This window comes from Gossypium raimondii, chromosome 10, assembly GCF_025698545.1.
Source record: "Gossypium raimondii isolate GPD5lz chromosome 10, ASM2569854v1, whole genome shotgun sequence".
NCBI classification, from domain to species: Eukaryota; Viridiplantae; Streptophyta; class Magnoliopsida; order Malvales; family Malvaceae; genus Gossypium; species Gossypium raimondii.
Genome location: NC_068574.1, coordinates 53978374 through 53997128, shown reverse-complemented (window position 1 = coordinate 53997128; position 18755 = coordinate 53978374). Strand labels below are relative to the sequence as shown.

At 29.9% G+C, this 18755-nt stretch overlaps 1 protein-coding gene across 1 annotated transcript; it reads right to left on the bottom strand.

Moving 5' to 3' along the window:
• Positions 1-11291: 11291 nt before the first annotated feature.
• LOC105775601 (uncharacterized) lies at positions 11292-11666 on the bottom strand. The gene has a single exon (XM_012598104.2). It carries the CDS (start codon positions 11664-11666, stop codon positions 11292-11294), a length of 375 nt encoding a protein of 124 aa, XP_012453558.2.
• Between the last annotated feature and the right edge of the window lie 7089 nt (positions 11667-18755).

The window sequence follows — 18755 nt, the reverse complement described above, 5'->3', positions numbered from 1 at the left end:
GAACAATGGCGATTGAAGACCCAAGAAATGTCTTGTGGGGAAAAACTATGTAATTTTTTTTCATTTATTTTCTAGAAATAGAACCATGGAAACTTTGGTTGACAATTTTATTTTAATTACCTATCTCCTTATATATCTATTTTATAATTTTTTATAATATTTATATTATGTAATATTGTAATTGTGATATATATATATATATATGAGATGATCCACAATTGATCGATTAAAAAATAAGAAGTGTGGTAATGAGAAAATACTTGCATTGTATTGTTCTATTCATTTCTTTAGGTTATTCAATTATTGTGAGGAGTGTGGTAATGAGAAGGTGCATATCTAGGATTCACACCAGCTAGGAAAGGTTTGGTTTTTAAGTGGTAAAATTTGACTCACTTCCCTTTCCTGGGACCCTACCTGGTACACGGTTCACGTTCACTTCTTCGGTTTTTCCCTCAAAAGAAAAACTTTGGAGAATAAAAAATGTTTGTTTTATGATTGATGGATTTTTGTGAATAAATGAATGTGAATATTATAAAATTGTCATAGCATGCCATGAATATATTAGAAGCATGTCATATAGATTAGGTAAGAATGTCATTAGGAATATTGTACAAACATACTTGAAATATGGGATAAAAAAACCTTGCATGTTTTTTTTAAAATATTGAGTGGGAGAAGATCCTTGAATAAGACCTACGACCTTCATTAATGGTCCTTAAGTGATAGCATGATAAAGTTTCGAGCTAGTTCCTACCTTGGCCGCACCCCAAGGTAAACTTTACCATGTGGGTTCACTAGATGAGATTTCATTTAAAAGACAACTAGTCATGTTTGATTCTTAGTGAGATAGTCCGAAAATGACTCACAAATGAAAGCGTGTTCATGATGGGTGTTAAGTCAATGGTTACAAACTCAACATATTCTCTTATTAAATAGTTTCCTAAGAAATGATATTTATTCTAGATATGATGACCGGACATTAAACAGTCGATGGTTTGTGTGGAGTCTTAAGAATTAAGAGTCACAAACTAATTAGATGTAATCCATGTTCTTACTAGTTAATCATGGGACCGCAAGGCTACATGATTGATGGGTGCCAGAATTATCCTAGTAATAGAAAAATGTTTTTTCAAGGTTTTAATACAAGACTCATGCATCATACTGCATTCTTGATATGTTGCTGAAATGAAAATATTTGCTTAATACAAAGATAATAATTAGTGAATCTTTATTTTTTTCAGTTCAAATATGTCTCATACTCCTCTTATTAGCATTCTTATTGAGAATAAATTGAATAAGGATAACTTTCGAGAATGGAAACAGAACTTGCTAATAGTTCTCATCTGTAAGAAACACAAATTCGTTCTTGACAAAATGTGTCCTCCTGAAGCTCAGCAAAAAGTGAGAAATCGATGGAGAGATTCTAACTCGATTGCTCGATGTTATATGTTAGCAAGCATGAGTAGTGTGTTGCAAAAGCAACACGAGAATTTTTGTACTACCAAAGAGATCATGACAAATTTAGAGGATTTACTTGGAGGCCAAGTCGTATTGGCTCAACAATCCGCTATTACAACTTTGATGAACTCTTAGCAAAAACTTGACACTCCAGTCAAAGAACATATGCTTAAGCTTATGAGATTCTTTGCGGAAGCGGAAGACAATGGGGATGAACTAGATGTGAACACTCAGATTGAAATTATAACAGCCCCATTTCGACCCTAATCAGACATAGTGGTTTCGGGACCACAAATTAGAGTCAAAAAATATTTTAATATTATTTTGTGTGTTTATTATGTGTGAATTTGATTGTTTGAAATTTTCGTGTTTAAATTTTGTCGTTTGAATGACCGATTAGAGAAAATGGCTTAATCGCGTAAAATAAAAATTTAGGGGTTAAATCTAAAAGCACCTAATTGTTGTTGTCTTTATAAATGGGAAGTTTAAAGATGCAATAAGACCAAAACAAAGATAGTGGGCGGCAAAGGACTAATATGACCTTAGTATATATGTTTTGTTTATTAAATATTAAAGGTTATATTAGTAATATAGTAAATGATTAATATATGTTAAGTTAAAACATAAAAAAATGGCCATTATCATCATCTTTCTTGGCCGAATTTAACAAAGAAGAAAACCATTCGAGCTTTCTTAGGGTTCAGCATTAAACTAGCTTGATTAAGGTATGATTTTGCTTCGGTTTTTGATAATTTTTAAGTTTTTGAGATCGTTGCTAAGTTTTCTTCAAAGCCCATGTCTAAATTTTTGAATTTGATGATGATTTTTTGTTTTGTCATTGATGATAGCTTGTGATTTTTGTTGTTTGATGATGAAATATTAAAGATATGTGAAAGATTAACATGTTTTGTCTTTGAATTTTTGGTGAATTTGAGTAACTAGGGCTAAATTGTGAAAATAAATTTTTGAGGGACTAAAATGCGAAATAAATGAAATATATGGATTTGTATGGAATAGGGTGATGTTCGGCCTAAGCATAGTATATGTAAATTTTGTGTGTTTTGTGTTTTATGCAATAAGGACTAAATTGCAAAAAGTGTAAAATATTAGGGGTAAAATGGTAATTTTCCCATTTATGTGTTTTTAGAGAAAATTGAATGAATTGATGAATAAAAAGATTTAATTTGAATATGTTTAGATCAAGAACCGAAGAAAATGGAATTAGATCGAGGGAAGTCGAAGTTAGTCGATTAGTCGATTTCGTCCGTTGATATCTGAGGTAAGTCGATACGCATTTAAATTTTGTTAAATTCATTAATATATTGTAGATAGATGATAAATTGAATTGTTGAATGCATTAAAAGTCTTGGCCGATTGTATATGTTGAAATAGGTAAGTTATTTGGTTCGATTCATTTGATAATTAATGTCTGAAAGCCCGTATGAACCCTAGAAATACATGGGATTTTATAATAAGTGTTTTCGTGTAAGACCACGTCTAGAACGTTGGCATCGACTTGTGTTTTCGTGTAAGACCCTGTCTAGGATAGCGACATCGATCTGTGATTATATGTAAGACCACGTATGGGACGTTGTCGTTGTACAAACCTTCCGACTATTCACGTATCCTATTTAATTTCGAACGGTTCAACGGGCAATGTCAAACGAAGACGGATATGTAAATAAGTTATATGTGCAGGTACATATTAGTTAAATGAATATATGGAAATAAGGTAAGTTGATTATTTGGGATTATATTAGTATGTGATTATAAGTTTGAAAATTATCATGTTTATATATAGGTGTAATTCGGTTTAGTTGGTAATTATATAGCTAAAGGTGAAGATTTTATACATAATTATACTAGGGTATATTCGGGTTATAAATGATATATGTGATCAAAGTGTGACTACGTAATGTTTAATATATTTATAAAATAAATTATGTGCCATTTATCTTTATTAGTTAAATATTTCTTATGCTATTGATTTACTAAACTTTAAATAGCTTACTGTGTGTTTATATTCGTTTACCTTTGTTTTATAAATTTTGAAGTCGTTACGAGCTAGGGGATTCGTCAGTGAAGCCTATCACACTATCGACTAACTATGGTATATTATAAGATGAATTCTCTTTTGGAACTATGGCATGTATAGGTTAGCCTTGGTTTTAACTTAAAATTTGAAAATGTATGTATTAAAGCCATGCGAGAATGGCTTAAATTTGTTATCTATGTTAGGTTTTGGTTGAATTGTGGGTTGAGTATGTTTTGATCATCATTTAACTTTAAATGGATAGTACTTATAAGGTAAAGTACATATATGCATTTGGTAGGGTTTCATTTATGAGTTTTCGGCATTAAAGTAAATGGTCTAAATATGTTTGGTATATATATATAAGTGATATATATGGTGTGTTTTGTTTTAGCAATTAAGTAAGTATAGGATAGGATTTATAAATTGAAACATGATGTAATGGTTGGTACCTACTATATAATCGGTTACTATTTGGGTAGTTGAATAATTGTAAGTTTGGGCATGTATGGAACTATGAATTATGTTTTGTTATTTAAAAGAATGGCCTATAATGATAAACATGATTTCTATTTTATAGCATAATATATATTATAGAATGAATGGTGTATATATATTTATATACATAACCGAAAATGCATAGTTTAATTTAGTAATGGTATTGAAATGTGGTAATTTGAAAATGGTCAAATCGTGTATATGAATATGCAACCTTGGAAATGAAGGAAATGCAAGTTTATATGTATGTTATTTATGATCTTGATTGTTAGGTCTCATTATAGGTTTCGTTTAAGTTTAATAAAAAATAAAATTTAGGTATATTATTGAGCATAAGGATTTATGGAAAGTATCTTTATATTTTTATTATCTTAATAGTTTATTATATTACTATGATTACATATGTGATTTAATATGGTATAAATTATATTTGGATATTGTATATTATTATAAAAGAACAAATTAAATCTAGTTAATGTAACATGGTTGCTATATGTGACTTTGTGCATTTTCAGAAATTTATAAAATAATATGACTTGCAGATTACCTATAAGTTAATTGCATTGATATTTATTCGATGTATGACAAATAAGGATATATGTTTGAACATGTATTTAAGAAGCAAATGCTAATATTGATGAAGTTATATTATCATATTCGAATTATATATGCATTGAGTGCTTGTAACATGGTTTTCGTTGCTCATTAGTTATTTCAAATATGTGAGTAAATAATAAACATTGACATGCTTAAAATTTTAAAGTATGAATTTTAAGTTGTGAATTCTATTTGAGCTTTAGTTGATTAAATGAATTATATGTATTATAATTATTTGCATGTGTTATGATTTTTAAATTGCGTTATATTGTTTCAAATTTAAATTGTATGTGTATTAATAGATTGAACTAAAAAAATTAATAAATAGTAAATGCCTGTTTTGATCTGTGTTATGTTCAGTAATACCTTGTAACCCTAATCCGGCAACGGATATGGGTTAGAGTGTTACAGAAATAGTGTTCAAATCCTTAATCAAGGAGTTTGCTAATTTTAGGGCCGCTTACAACTTGGGGAACAAGATGCTTACCTTGACTCAGCTCATGAAGGAATTACAATGTTATGCGTTGATGTTGAATGGTGGTAAGCCGGTTCAAGAGAAACTCGTCCTCTAAGGGAAAGCAGAAAACTAAAGGAAAAAAGAAATCGACTAAGTCTTCGATTCCACCTTGTGTGGATAGGAAGAAGGCTAAAAAGTGAAAAGATCCTAAAATGATCAAATATTTCTTCAACAATAGGAAAGGGCATTTCAGATCAAACTGTAAGGAGTATTTGAATTACCTAGCCAAAAAGGACAAATGTATGAAACTCTTTGTGGCTAAAGCTTACTTACTAGAAGAATAAATTAACAACTGGTTATTGATTCTAGAGCCACTAACCATGTATGTGTGTTTCTTTACAGGGGTTCAGCGAAATGAAAAGTCTGCATGATAGGAGCCTTTGGTTGTGGACTGGAGATTGGAGCTATGGTTCAGTAGAAACATTGGAAGAAATTATTTTACATTTTGATAATTTTAGAAATATTTTTTTAAACAATGTATTTTATGTACCTCATTTTAAGAGGAACTTAATTTCTGTAGCATATTTATTTTATAACGGCTATACTGTGACATTTAATAAAGGGATTGCTATTCATAGAAATCATTCTTTAATCTGTAATAGATGGATGGAAAAGAATCTCAACTTTATCAAACCAAATAACTACTCGATACTTCAAACTGAAATAGTGAATAAAAAGCTTAAAAGTTCTCACTCTAATGAGAGGTACCTATGACACTTAAGACTTGGTCATATTAACTAAGAAAGAATCACTAGACTCGTGAAAGATGGTCTCTTAAGTATGCTTAAGGAAGTTAGTCTTCCACAATGTGAATCTTGCTTGGAAGGTAAAATGACTAAGAGGTCTTTTAAAGAAACCCTTGGCCTGAGTAATCTCTTCAAATTATATGCCCCTAAAGGTTTTGGAATGATGTGCTTCATGATTATTAAACTCATGCGATTTGAACGATCCCACCTCTCAAAATCCCTTTTAGCATCAGGGGTGCTAGCAGCAGTGAAAGGTGCAAGTTGTTCTTTCCTTAGTGCAAGGTCTATGTCCATACAACCAAACACTATAAGTAAGTACATTTTTCATTCCTTGAAATTGGTCCCATTAAGCATGAGTATAAAATTGATATTAGCAGATATTGTGGCAGTAGAAGATGAGCTAACTTAATATAGAACATAAATAAATTAATTAAAACAAGTTCATATCAACATTCATAAGTAAACAATAAATTTAAAATAATGACTAATTCCATCTCAAGGTACCAAACACAACCTTAATATCAAGTCTTCGGACAGTAATATTAATACTAAGCGATACTCTTGTTGTAGCAATTAAACATTGACAATAAATTATGTCAAACTATAAATCAATCTTTGGACTAACATATTACTCAAATAGAGTACCTTATAATTATCACACATTTATCACCACAGATGTCGTTGAAATTCATCAATTATTAACTTGCCTTTGGGTCAATTAATAAATGCATGAATCACAAATACATATAATCATCTTGATATTTTAAATAAATTAATCTACGCAAAAAAAAAAAGATTACTTTGGTGGCATTTTGTTCCAACTAATCTATTTAAAATATTAAACATCCTTAATTAAAACTCAAAGCCAAAATTTGAATTTACTTATTTCAAAATATTTCTCTTAATTTCATCTTTCAATCAAAATTAAAAGATAATGTATACTTATGTATACATATATTTATCCCAAAATAGCATACATCAAAGTTAAATATAATACAAATATACAATTTGTATCGAACTATATATACTAAAAATAAATAATCATCCTTATTTTTCTTTATATATCACATTGAAATTAGATTTAGCCTTTTTGTTTTTGACAAATCTCTTTTCAATGTCAACCATGAATTCTTTAGTCATGGTAATCTTATCCGACATAATACCTTTGAATGTTTCAATGCATACAATGATGCTAGCAAGTATAATAATAGTTGAATAAATCAAAAGAACCTCACATAAGACTTCAAATTTAAACCAAAATAATTTGAATAAAGGAAAACCCCATCCCATGATACCAAGAACTCCATTAATATTTCATCTTTGAACAAAAATATTAACTTGTAAGTGAAATCTTATTGTAGTAATCAAAGACTGACAAGAAAAAAACATATAGGACCAATTTATTGCTCACACGTAAAACCGAATAATCGTCACATGTTTATTACCACAATTGCACATGTAATTTTGTTACATATTAACCCTCCTTTTGACTAATCAATAGTAATGTAGCTTAAGTTACATGCACACAACCTTTTATATTTTAAAACAAAATAATTTCAATAACAGAGGTAACTTTGACAACTTATTATTTCAATTAAGTTATTTTAAAAATTATATAAATATACCAATATTCAAATTTAAAATTTCCATACCAAATAAAGGTCAAAACTAATTTTTTTATTACTCTATCCCAAAATAAGGTTGCCTTATTGCCACCATCAGAACTGAAAACTTTAATTTTTGGCTGATTTAACTAAAAAATAATAATGATAAATTAGTGATAGAACGAAAACAATTCCTTTACCGACTAGATAATTCCATCATTACGATGCCATGATTGATGGTTACAGAACATAATTCAATTAGATTTTGCACCAAAGCATCCAACATATATAAATAGAAAATTTTCCATAAACCAAACTATATGCTCAAAATATATAAGATTTAGGTGTTTTAAAAAAAAAAAGCATTCAATATCATGTGAATGCACTTCCAAAACTAATTAGCAATCCTTGTCTTTTAAGAATTCTATATTCTTATAAATAAAAATACCAAGCATTCCTAATGAATAAAGTATTGGTATTGCCGTTTTGACTCCCATCGCATGAGAAACATAATTTAACCGAAGTATTCAATTACATTTCGGCATGATATATGCTTATGTAATTCTACCAAAACCATCAGCTTCAATTTTAATATGTATGGAATTCGATCGAAAAGCATCAAAATTTTAAATAAAAAAACTAAAATTAAAACCCAAAATTTCAACATAAATCCTGAAAGATTTAACATTAAATTCATATACTAATTAAATTCATAAAATCTCAACAACGAATTAACCTAAAAACAATAGAAAATCAATTCATTCTAAATCATTCGAAATGATGAGGTTTGGATGCCACTTGTTAGAACCATAAAATAAGATTTGATATAAAATTACTAAACTAAGATCTACCATATCAGATCATTAAGAACAAAACTATACGCGGAAACATATCTGACTCCATTGTTGGAGATTGTCCAGAAGGTTTTCATCTAAATCCATTGTTGGAGATTGCTCAAAGGGTTTTAATCTTCCAATAAAATAGTTTATCTCTTAGTATAACTCTCTGATGGGGATGGAAAAGAAATACAAGATATATCCATTTCTTGGGGACCGCTACTTATTTTTAAATAATTGATTATTAAATCAATTTTCGGTATTTATAATTTATTCCCTCATCAAATTATAAAGGGTTAAATATAAGATTGGTACCTGAACTTGTCCACTTCTCCTAGATTGGTACTTAAGGCTTTTTTTGCCCCAAATTGGTACCCAAACTTTTTCTCCGTCAACTAGTTTGGTACTCTTTTTTTAACGCCATTAAATCTGAGACAAGTGGCACAATAAGATTGTGACAAATGGCATGATGTCATAATCTAAAAAATTTATTATAAATCAAAAAAAATATTTTCATTTTTTTCTTATTTCCTTCCTTTTCCCATACTCCTTTCTTCCTTCTTCCTCTTGTCGCTTTGCTTTGGGTTCTTTCAACATTTCTGAATTACTTTGAAAAAATATTTAAGAACATTTCTAGGTTTTTTTTTTCTTCTTCCTTTTTTTTTCGATAATTCCTTTCTTCTTCCTTCTTCCTCTCGTCACTTTTCCTTTTTTTTTTCTAGGTTCATTCAACATTTCTAGGCCAAAACATTACAACAATAAAAATTTGTAATCAAAAAATATTGCTGGTTCATTCAACAGTTCTCGCACTAAAAAGAAAATTACAAAACTCATCAATCCATTAAAACGAAAAATCCAGAACATCACAAACATATTAGAACATCCATCAGTCCATTAAAAAAATTAAGAAAATTAACATCACAAACAAAATCCATTAAAAAATTAACAGAACAAACAAAAATCCATCAATCTATAAAAATACAACCAAGCAAAAAGAAAATGATGAGAGACAAATCAAAACCAAGACCCATTTCAAGTTTTTGGGAATTTAGGACACAATCGATAAAATCCAAATGGTCAAGATGTTGGACGCGGTGAGGAGAAGCCACAATCAAAGTTCCATTATTATTCAATGGTGGTGGCTCGGTTTGACGTCCAAGAGCAGCGACAATGGAGTGACGACCAAAGGCTTTGAAAACAAAAATAAAGTAGAAAAAAATAGTATTAGAAGCTGTAGAGAGAAAGGAAAATTGTTCAATACTTCTTTGATTGGTGAGGAAATTGAAATAGGAGGTGACAACATCGGAGCAAGGTGATCGGCAGAGGAGAATCCCAACAAGATTTCAATGAGTTCTTTGTGAAAACAAATCAGAAATGAAAGAGCAAGAGGAAATTTTTGACTGGTGCCATTATTTGGACCGGAGAACGAATTTCAGTGACAACGTCGGAGTGCGACTGTGGTGCATGTCGGCGACGGCTAGGGTTTGGAAAGAGAGGAGGAGAATAAGAAGGAAAAAAAAAAAGAAAATGGAAACTAGAACGAGAACGGAAAAGGAAAGGGAAAGAATACTATAAATTATGGCATCATGATGATGTCATCGTGCCACATGTCACAATCTTGTTGTGCCACTTATCTCAGATTTAACGGCATTAAAAAAAAGGTACTAAACTAGTTGATGGAGAAAAAGTTCGAGACCAATCTAGGACAAAAAAAAATCTTAAGTATCAGTCTAGGGGAAGTGGACAAGTTAATGTACCAATATTATATTTAACCCAATTATAAATACAACTTATGGTATCTACACGTTATTTTAATCACACTTTAATACCTTTGACACTTTAACATAATTGATCACTTAATTTTGTATCACACTTTGTAATAGCATCATGCATTATACATGTGTCCATAATTGAGGGTTTTAACCCAATGGTTACAAGATAAAATATAATTCCCTTCACAACAATAAAAGCTACTTAAGTGCTTTTTGGTGCCATAAGAACATAATATGTAAAACACAAGATGCACAAAATCACACCAACAATAATAATTTTTAAACATTTACGAAATACAAGATTATACAAACAATAAAGCCTAATTTCTTCAATGATTTGTATTAATGTTATCTAAAAATATAAATCAATAATCAAGATATTAGTGATCCCATACAAAATCAATATCCCAAAATCATTCCATTGATAAAAAACTTAATCTTACATAAAATCCATCAACAAAAACTTAATATTCTTACATAAAATCCCAATTTATATATAATAAGTAAAGCCACAATTTTAAATTTTAAAGATTAAAGCTTGAAAAGAAAAGAAGAAGAATTACCAAATTAGAAAAACCTACTTAAAAACATTGAAAGATTGGTAATCTCTTTGTAAAAATTATGGAGAAAGAACGAGGAATAAGAAAATTTTGAGAAAATGATGAATGTTCAAAGAAAATAAAAAATTTAGATATTTTTGAATTTTTAGGTGTTTTAAAATACTTTTGTGGGTCAGTAACTCAATTTACTACTTATATTATTTTTATAATTTCTTTTGCTGCAATTCTATTTAATTAAACCGGTTAAAAAATTAGTTCATATTTCACATTAAACTAATTATTAATATTTTTGATGAAATTATAAAATAATTATCAATTTTTTAGTACTTCACCGATTATTTTGCCATAATTATAAATATATAAAACTAAAATATTTTTACACTGAACTTATTCTATATATTCGTTGCAAGTATAAAGGTCAACCAACCCATGTTCACAAATTGCATTTATCCAAAGATCAAATCAACTATTTTACAACGAATCTTGTAAACATATATGTATGTATGTATGTATTAATCCAAATATCAAGTCAATTATTTATGTATGTATTTTACAAATAAGTGATAACAATATCCTTTTTACATAAAGTTGATGACGAAATTATATATGATTCATTATGACAAACAAACCATGTTGTTGGCATCCTAAAGCAGCTCGTGTTTAAGATACCCTCAACAACCTCCACCCCCACCCCCACCCCCACAACCTCCACCTCCACCCCCACCCCCACAACCTCCACCTCCACCACCACCTTCACAACCTCCACCCTCACCCCCACAACCTCCACCTCCAGCTCCAGAACGTCTGCGACGCTTTCCCTCACCCCCACAACCTCCACCTAAACCTCCAGCTCCACCTCCAGAACGTCTGCGACGCTTTCCTGAGTTGCCATCACCACAAGCGAAAATAACCATTGATATAAGAGAGAGGGAGAAAATAACCATGCAAAGCAAGAGCAACCCTGTTGACGTATGAATGATGAAACCTCCTCCGGCTTCCTCCCCCGGGCCGCTGCCACCAAACCCTACCAACTGTTTTCTCGCCATTTATTCTTCTTTTTACTTGTTCATTTAGCCCTATTTATTATATAAGCTCACCATCAACCTATGTAGTTGAGACTTTTCTATCCTATTGACTTTTCAGGCAATAGTTTTACTCTGCCATGCATAAACTACCTAGAAGTTTCCTGGACGGCTGGAATATGACTTGATCATACCTTTTCTTATGCACCAAGATAAGGCAGTTGTGGCGTCAGATGATAGGCCTTTCATCATCTGAATATTTTTTAAAATATTAAGATTTGAGTCATTGTCAGAATAATAACCACGTTAATTAATGTAACCTATACTTTCAACAAATATAAACCCCGCTTAGTGGACTTTGTAGGACTTGAGTTTATTTAAATTAATGCAAAAGGGATATTGTATATCATACCACAACTTTTTTTATAACTTTAGGTTTCTATTAATGATAATACCTCATATTTTTATTAATAAGTACAATTTACAATAGTTAATGTAATTTGAAAGAAAAAAAAAGGATTTACGTAAAATTAAGTTTTAACTTCAATAGAATCCGTAGCATAATATAGAAAGATAGTTAAAAGTTATATATTAAAATTTAAGTTTAGTATTATGTAGTTAGTCATATTTAATTAAATAGTTAAATATAAAATTGGTACTCGAATTTGTTCATTTCTCTCAGATTGGTATTTATGATTTTTTTATCTCAGATTAGTACCCGAAATTTTTCTCCATCAACTAAATTAGTACTCGAGTCTAACATCGTTAAGTTCAGGATAGATGATAGAATAAGATTGTAACATGTGACATAAATGATGTACTGTTGATTTCATAATCTAAAAGTTTCATTCTAAATCATTCGAAATGATGAGGTTTGGATGCCACTTGTTAGAACCATAAAATAAGATTTGATATAAAATTACTAAACTAAGATCTACCATATCAGATCATTAAGAACAAAACTATACGCGGAAACATATCTGACTCCATTGTTGGAGATTGCCCAAAGGGTTTTAATCTTCCAATAAAATAGTTTATCTCTTAGTATAACTCTCTATGGGAATGGAAAAGAAATATATAATATATCCATTTCTTGGGGACCGCTACCTATTTTTAAATAATTGATTATTAAATCAGTTTTGGGTATTTATAATTTAGCCCCAAATCAAATTCTAAAGGGTTAAATATAAGATTGGTACCTAAACTTATCCACTTCTCCCAGATTGGTACTTGCTTTTATTTTTACTGGGCCAGCAAATTTGGGCTTCTACAAAATCAATATCCCAAAATCATTCTATTGATAAAAAACTTAATCTTGCATAAAAATCCCAATTTATAACAAGTAAAGCCACAAATTTAAATTTTTAAAGATTAAAGCTTGAAAAGAAATTAAACAAGAAGAATTACCAAATTAAAAAACCTACTTAAAAACATTGAAAGATTGATAATCTATTTTGTAAAAATTATGAAGAAAGTACGAGGAATAAGATAATTTTGAGAAAAATGATGAATGTTGAAAGAAAATAAAATAAAAAACTTAGATATTTTTTTTTATTTTAAGGGTGTTTTAAAATAATTTTGTGGGACAGTAACCCAATTTACTACTAATATTATCTTTTATAATTTCTTTTGCTGCAATTCTATTTAATTAAACCAGTTAAAAACTAGTTCATATTTCACATTAAATTAATTGTTAATATTTTTTGATGAAATTATAAAATAAATATCAAATTTTTAGTACTTCACCGATTATTTTGCCATAATTATAAATATATAAAATTAAAATATTTTTACACTGAACTTATTCTACATATTCGTTGCAAGTATAGAGGTCAATCAATCAAAAGCTTTAAAATCAACCCATGTTGACAAATTGCATTTATCTAAAAGTCAAATCAACTATTTTTCAATGAATCTTGTAAACATATATGTATGTATGTATTAATCCAAATATCAAATCAATTATTTATGTATGTATTTTACAAATAAGTGATAACAATATCCTTTTTAACGAAATTATATACTGTATTAGGATATGATTCATTATGACAAACAAACCATGTTGTAGGTATCCTAAAGCAGCTCGTGTTTAAGATACCCTCAATCACCCCCACAACCTCCACCCCCACAACCTCCACCCCCACCCCCACAACCTCCACCTCCACCTCCACCTCCAGAACTTCTGCGAGACTTTCCAGAGTTGTCATCACCACAAGCAAAAATAACCATTGATATAAGAGAGAGGGAGAAAATAACCATGCAAAGCAAGAGCAACCCTGTTGAGGTATCAATGATGAAACCTCCTCCGGCTTCCTCCCCCGGGCCGCTGCCACCAAACCCTACCAACTGTTTTTTCGCCATTTATTCTTCTCTTTACTTGTTCATTTAGCCCTATTATATAAGCTAACCATCAACCTATGTAGTTGAGACTTTTCTATCCTATTGACTTTTCAGGCAATAGTTTTAGTCTTCCATGCATAAACTAACTAGAAGTTTTCTTTTTAAATCTTTGTGTTTGTGTGACTTGATATGGATTATTGATCATACATTTTCTTATGCACCAAGATAAGGCAGATGATAGGCCTTTCATCATCTGAATATTTTTTTAAATATTAAGATTTGAGTAATTGTCATAATAATAACCATGTTAATGTAACCTATACTTTCAACAAATATAAACCCCCTTTAGTGGACTTTGTAGGCTGATGCCTGATTACATGTATATTTATTTAGCTTAGCACTTGCCTAAGCATCAAACAACAACACTTGTTAGTGTACTTGAACATATTTTATATAAATTTAACATTGATAAACTTATTTTCTCAACATGTCACACTTGAGTTTATTACTCATCTCAACTTACGTAATTCCATGTATCAACATGTAAAGATAATCACATATATACATGTCTTGATACATATCATTCTCTTACCGTCACATATCATCCATATCATTATATCCATATATCATGTACCATCATTTCCATACATTTCATATATATACCTATATTAGTTCGTATCAACTCATATCGTCTCGTAACAGAACATTTCTCGTTGAACAATTTAGAATATCATTGATACACGGGTAGTACACACAAAGTGTACTGAACTGTAATTCGTCAATTTATATGCATGTAAGCTCATACGAGATGTAAACAGGAAGCTCTTCTGAGCTATATAATGGGAAGCTCATGTGAGCTGTATATCAGAAAGCTCTTGTGAGCCAAATATCGAGAAGCTCAAGAGAGCTGTTAATCTGAAAGATCGTGAGAGCCAAGTATCGAGAAGCTCAAGAGAGCTGTGGTGTGTTCGCAACACATGCAAGATCACAACCAAATCGGGAACCCTAATGACATGTCATTTGTATCCTCTAAATTTCTAAGGTTCAAACAGGACTCGGTAATCATCATACCTCGTTAAAGTTACGTCGTTTCATAACACAACAACTTGCATACTAACATATATATATATATATATATTAATTTGATCACAATATAATCACCTATTAACACTTACTTTAATCAAAATTATACAGAATACAATTCATACGAACTTACATGGTTAAATTGCAGAAATACCAAGATTTAGGGCATTTTGGTAATTATCTATTTTCCTTGATTTTCCACTGATCCTGATCTAAATTAATAATTTCATTCAAAATATTAATTTAGACAATAAAAATTCATTTCATGTAATTTGGTCATTTTATATTTTACAAAATTGCCCTTAAAGTTTTATTTTTATTCAATTTGGTCTCTGAACCCAAAACATGCAAATTAACCTTTTTTAATACAAATCCAAGATAGCAAAATTTTCATGGCATTTAATACAGCCCATTTTGCAATAATTTCACAACAACCCTTGTATTTTTACTATTTCAATAATTTAATCCCTAATCGAAAAATTCATCAAAAATCACTTAATAAAATACTTTTAAATAGCAATTAATATCTCAAATTCATCATTTAACATCAAAATAACAAGTTTCATCGATGGCAACTTTCAAATTTTTAATAAAATCAAAAACTAAGGTAATGTTTAATTAGACCTCATTATAACAATCTCAAAATATAACAATTATAAGAAACGGGTAAGAATTGAATTCATATGAAGCAAATATGTAAAAGCCAGATGTTGAACCAAAATGGGAGAAGAAATGCGAAACCTTAAAATCTAATTTATTTATTTATAATTTCAATGTATTTACCATTTTGCCATTAAATGGCCTTTTATTATTTTTTTCCTTGTTATTGCGCCTCATCCTATTCATTTAGGTATATTTACTATTTAGGTCTTTCTTTATTTATTAATCAAGCCTTTTAATCACTTAATTATTAAATTTTGTAAGTTTTGTATCTTTTCAATTTAGTCCTTTTAATTAACTAACTATCAAAACATTAAAATTTTTCAACGAAACTTTAATAGTACCTTAATGACACTTCTTAAATATTTATAAAATATTTACGGCTCGGTTTATAGAAACAAGATCTCGATAGCTCATTTTCTAAAACCACTTGACCTAGGGTTTTACCACTTAAACCTAATAAATCATTATAAAACATAAATTACCAATTCAAAAATATTTTTAAAATCCTATTTGACTCGTAAATATTAGATAATAAAATTTACATGCTTACTCATCAGATTTGGTGGTCTCGAACCATTGTTTCTGACACCACTAAAAATCGGGCTATTACAGGGGTGTTACACATTTTCTGAATAACTACCTCTTGCAATTAATTATTAGTGAGGCACAACTAAATTGTTGATAGTTGTTTCTCATCAAGCTTCTCCCATTTTGTTTGATTCGCATTTGTGGGCTTTAGCCCTGTAACGACATTTTTCACATCATTCTAAACATGACTTGTCGTCATCCGAACTTGCCACAAACTAAAATTTTGTGATCCTATCAGACTTCTCGATATCATACCTCATTTCTGTCTTTAAACGGGTTGTATGCGGAAATTGAACCAAGCTTTGATACCAGTTTGTTGGGGTAAACCCGTATTATGCAACAAACAAAAATGAAAAACAAGAAAATTGGACACAAATATTTACATAGAAAAACCCTTCCGAAGAGGATATAAAACCAAAGGAAAAGAAAACCTTAATAAACCTGCAAAAATCGAAGAGGAGTACAAGATGGAGAAACAAATAAAACCCTAACTAGAAAAATATAAAGTTTTCTCGAAAATTTCCACAAACTCTCTCTTAATTATGTTGTTAAATCTTACTCTCTATGATTGCTAAAAGCACTATTTACAGGTTAAAATTCATGATTAACCTGATTTGAATATCCTAAAGTTATTAGAGTTCAATTGGGAAAAGATAATAGAGTTTAACTAGGAGAAGAAACTTGGTTGAGTAGAGAACACATAGCCACATCATGACGTCGCTATCGGCTCGTCGGGACGTCACTTGTCGCGTCATCAGGACGACGGGTTCTTCTCGTCGAGACATTATGTGTTGCATCGTTGGGACGTCGGCTCTTCCTCGTGGGGACATCAACTCTGTTTTGGACGAAATGCGAGGCTCCACCTATATTGATTATTGTCTATACAAATATCAATATAAGATTGATGTTGATTAAATACTAGCTTATTTGCCTTTCGCTATTACTACAAACTTAATTTAGTTGATTAATCAACTTAACCAAAAAAATTAGAAATATTAATAGATTTACTCATTTTTGTTAAATACATGGTAGTTGGTACCATACTAGTATTGGTCGTATTAGTTGGTACATACCATTTTAGTTCTAAACTAGTACTGAGTAGTTCATATTTCATTCTAATCAAAATTCCAATTGTTTTAGTTATTTCGGTGTGTTTCAGTTGGTTTCAAGCAATATCAGCTTGTACCAGCCCATGTCGTGTAATAGCCCGAATTTGGGCCTAGTCGAAACAGTGGTTTCGGGACCATAAATGTAATATTTTGAAAATTTCTACAGTAAGATATTATCCTTGGTATAGTAAAATAAGGAAATAAAGTAACAAAAAGGGAAATTTTAAGTTATGTCAACATTGAGAAGTTTATTATGACATATTAATGCAAGGAAGGATTAAATCGCAAAAGTGAGAAAAGTATTATTGCCCAAGAGTAAATACTCAAAATTTGAGGGGTTAAAGTGTAAATATGAAAAAGTTGAAGGACCAAAGGTGTAAATATTTTAAGGGTGGAATGATCTAGAAACTAAGGAAAATGGATGAATTAGGACCAAATTGAATAAGATAAGAATTATGACGGACTAAATCGTAATTTTACCAAATTAAGTGTGACTCAATGATGGAATTTTAAAAGATTATGAAGGGAAAAATGGTCAATTAGAAGAGAGAGAAATCTAGAAGGAAATGATGATGTGGGTGATATTTTAGATTAATTAATTAAATAAATATTAGTTTATTAATATTTTAATAGGATTTTAAATGATATTTTATTAATTTATTATTATTCTATTTAGTATATATATGAAAGGAAAGATGAGGAATTATCATATTCTTCCCCATGCAACCAACGTATGAAGAGGAAAGAAAGAAAGAAACTTTCTTTTCTTTACAATTTGGTCCTTTTACCAAAAATTCACCATTTTCGCTTAGAAATCAAAAGAATTTCTATATCCATCAAGAGAGAAAGATAACAAGGAGACTATGGGGAGCTAGAATATCAAGTTAGATTCAAGAAATAGAAGCTGAAGGAGAGAGAAAATCAAGTTAAAGATTGAAATCAATTGAGCAAAGTAAGAACATCAAGATTTCAATATATTTTTGAGTTTGATATTATTGAAAAGGTATGAAATTGATATTAATGTAGAGTTTTATTATATAAGGTTTTATGTTCTTGGTATGTTAGTGAAGAGAAAATAAGAGAAAGTGATGAGAAATAGTGTAGAGAAAGAAAATAAGAGTGTTATAAACTTAGTAATCAATATTTTGCACTAAAACAGTTTGGACAGCAGCAGTAGGTTAACTTTGAAAAATCACCAAAAATTGTGGAAATTGAATTAGAAGATGAATAAAATATGAAATTAAATCTTATTGAGTGTAGTTTCTCATATAAGAAACAGTGTAGGCAATAGAATTACAAATCATGAGATATAATAAATTTTGTGAGACAG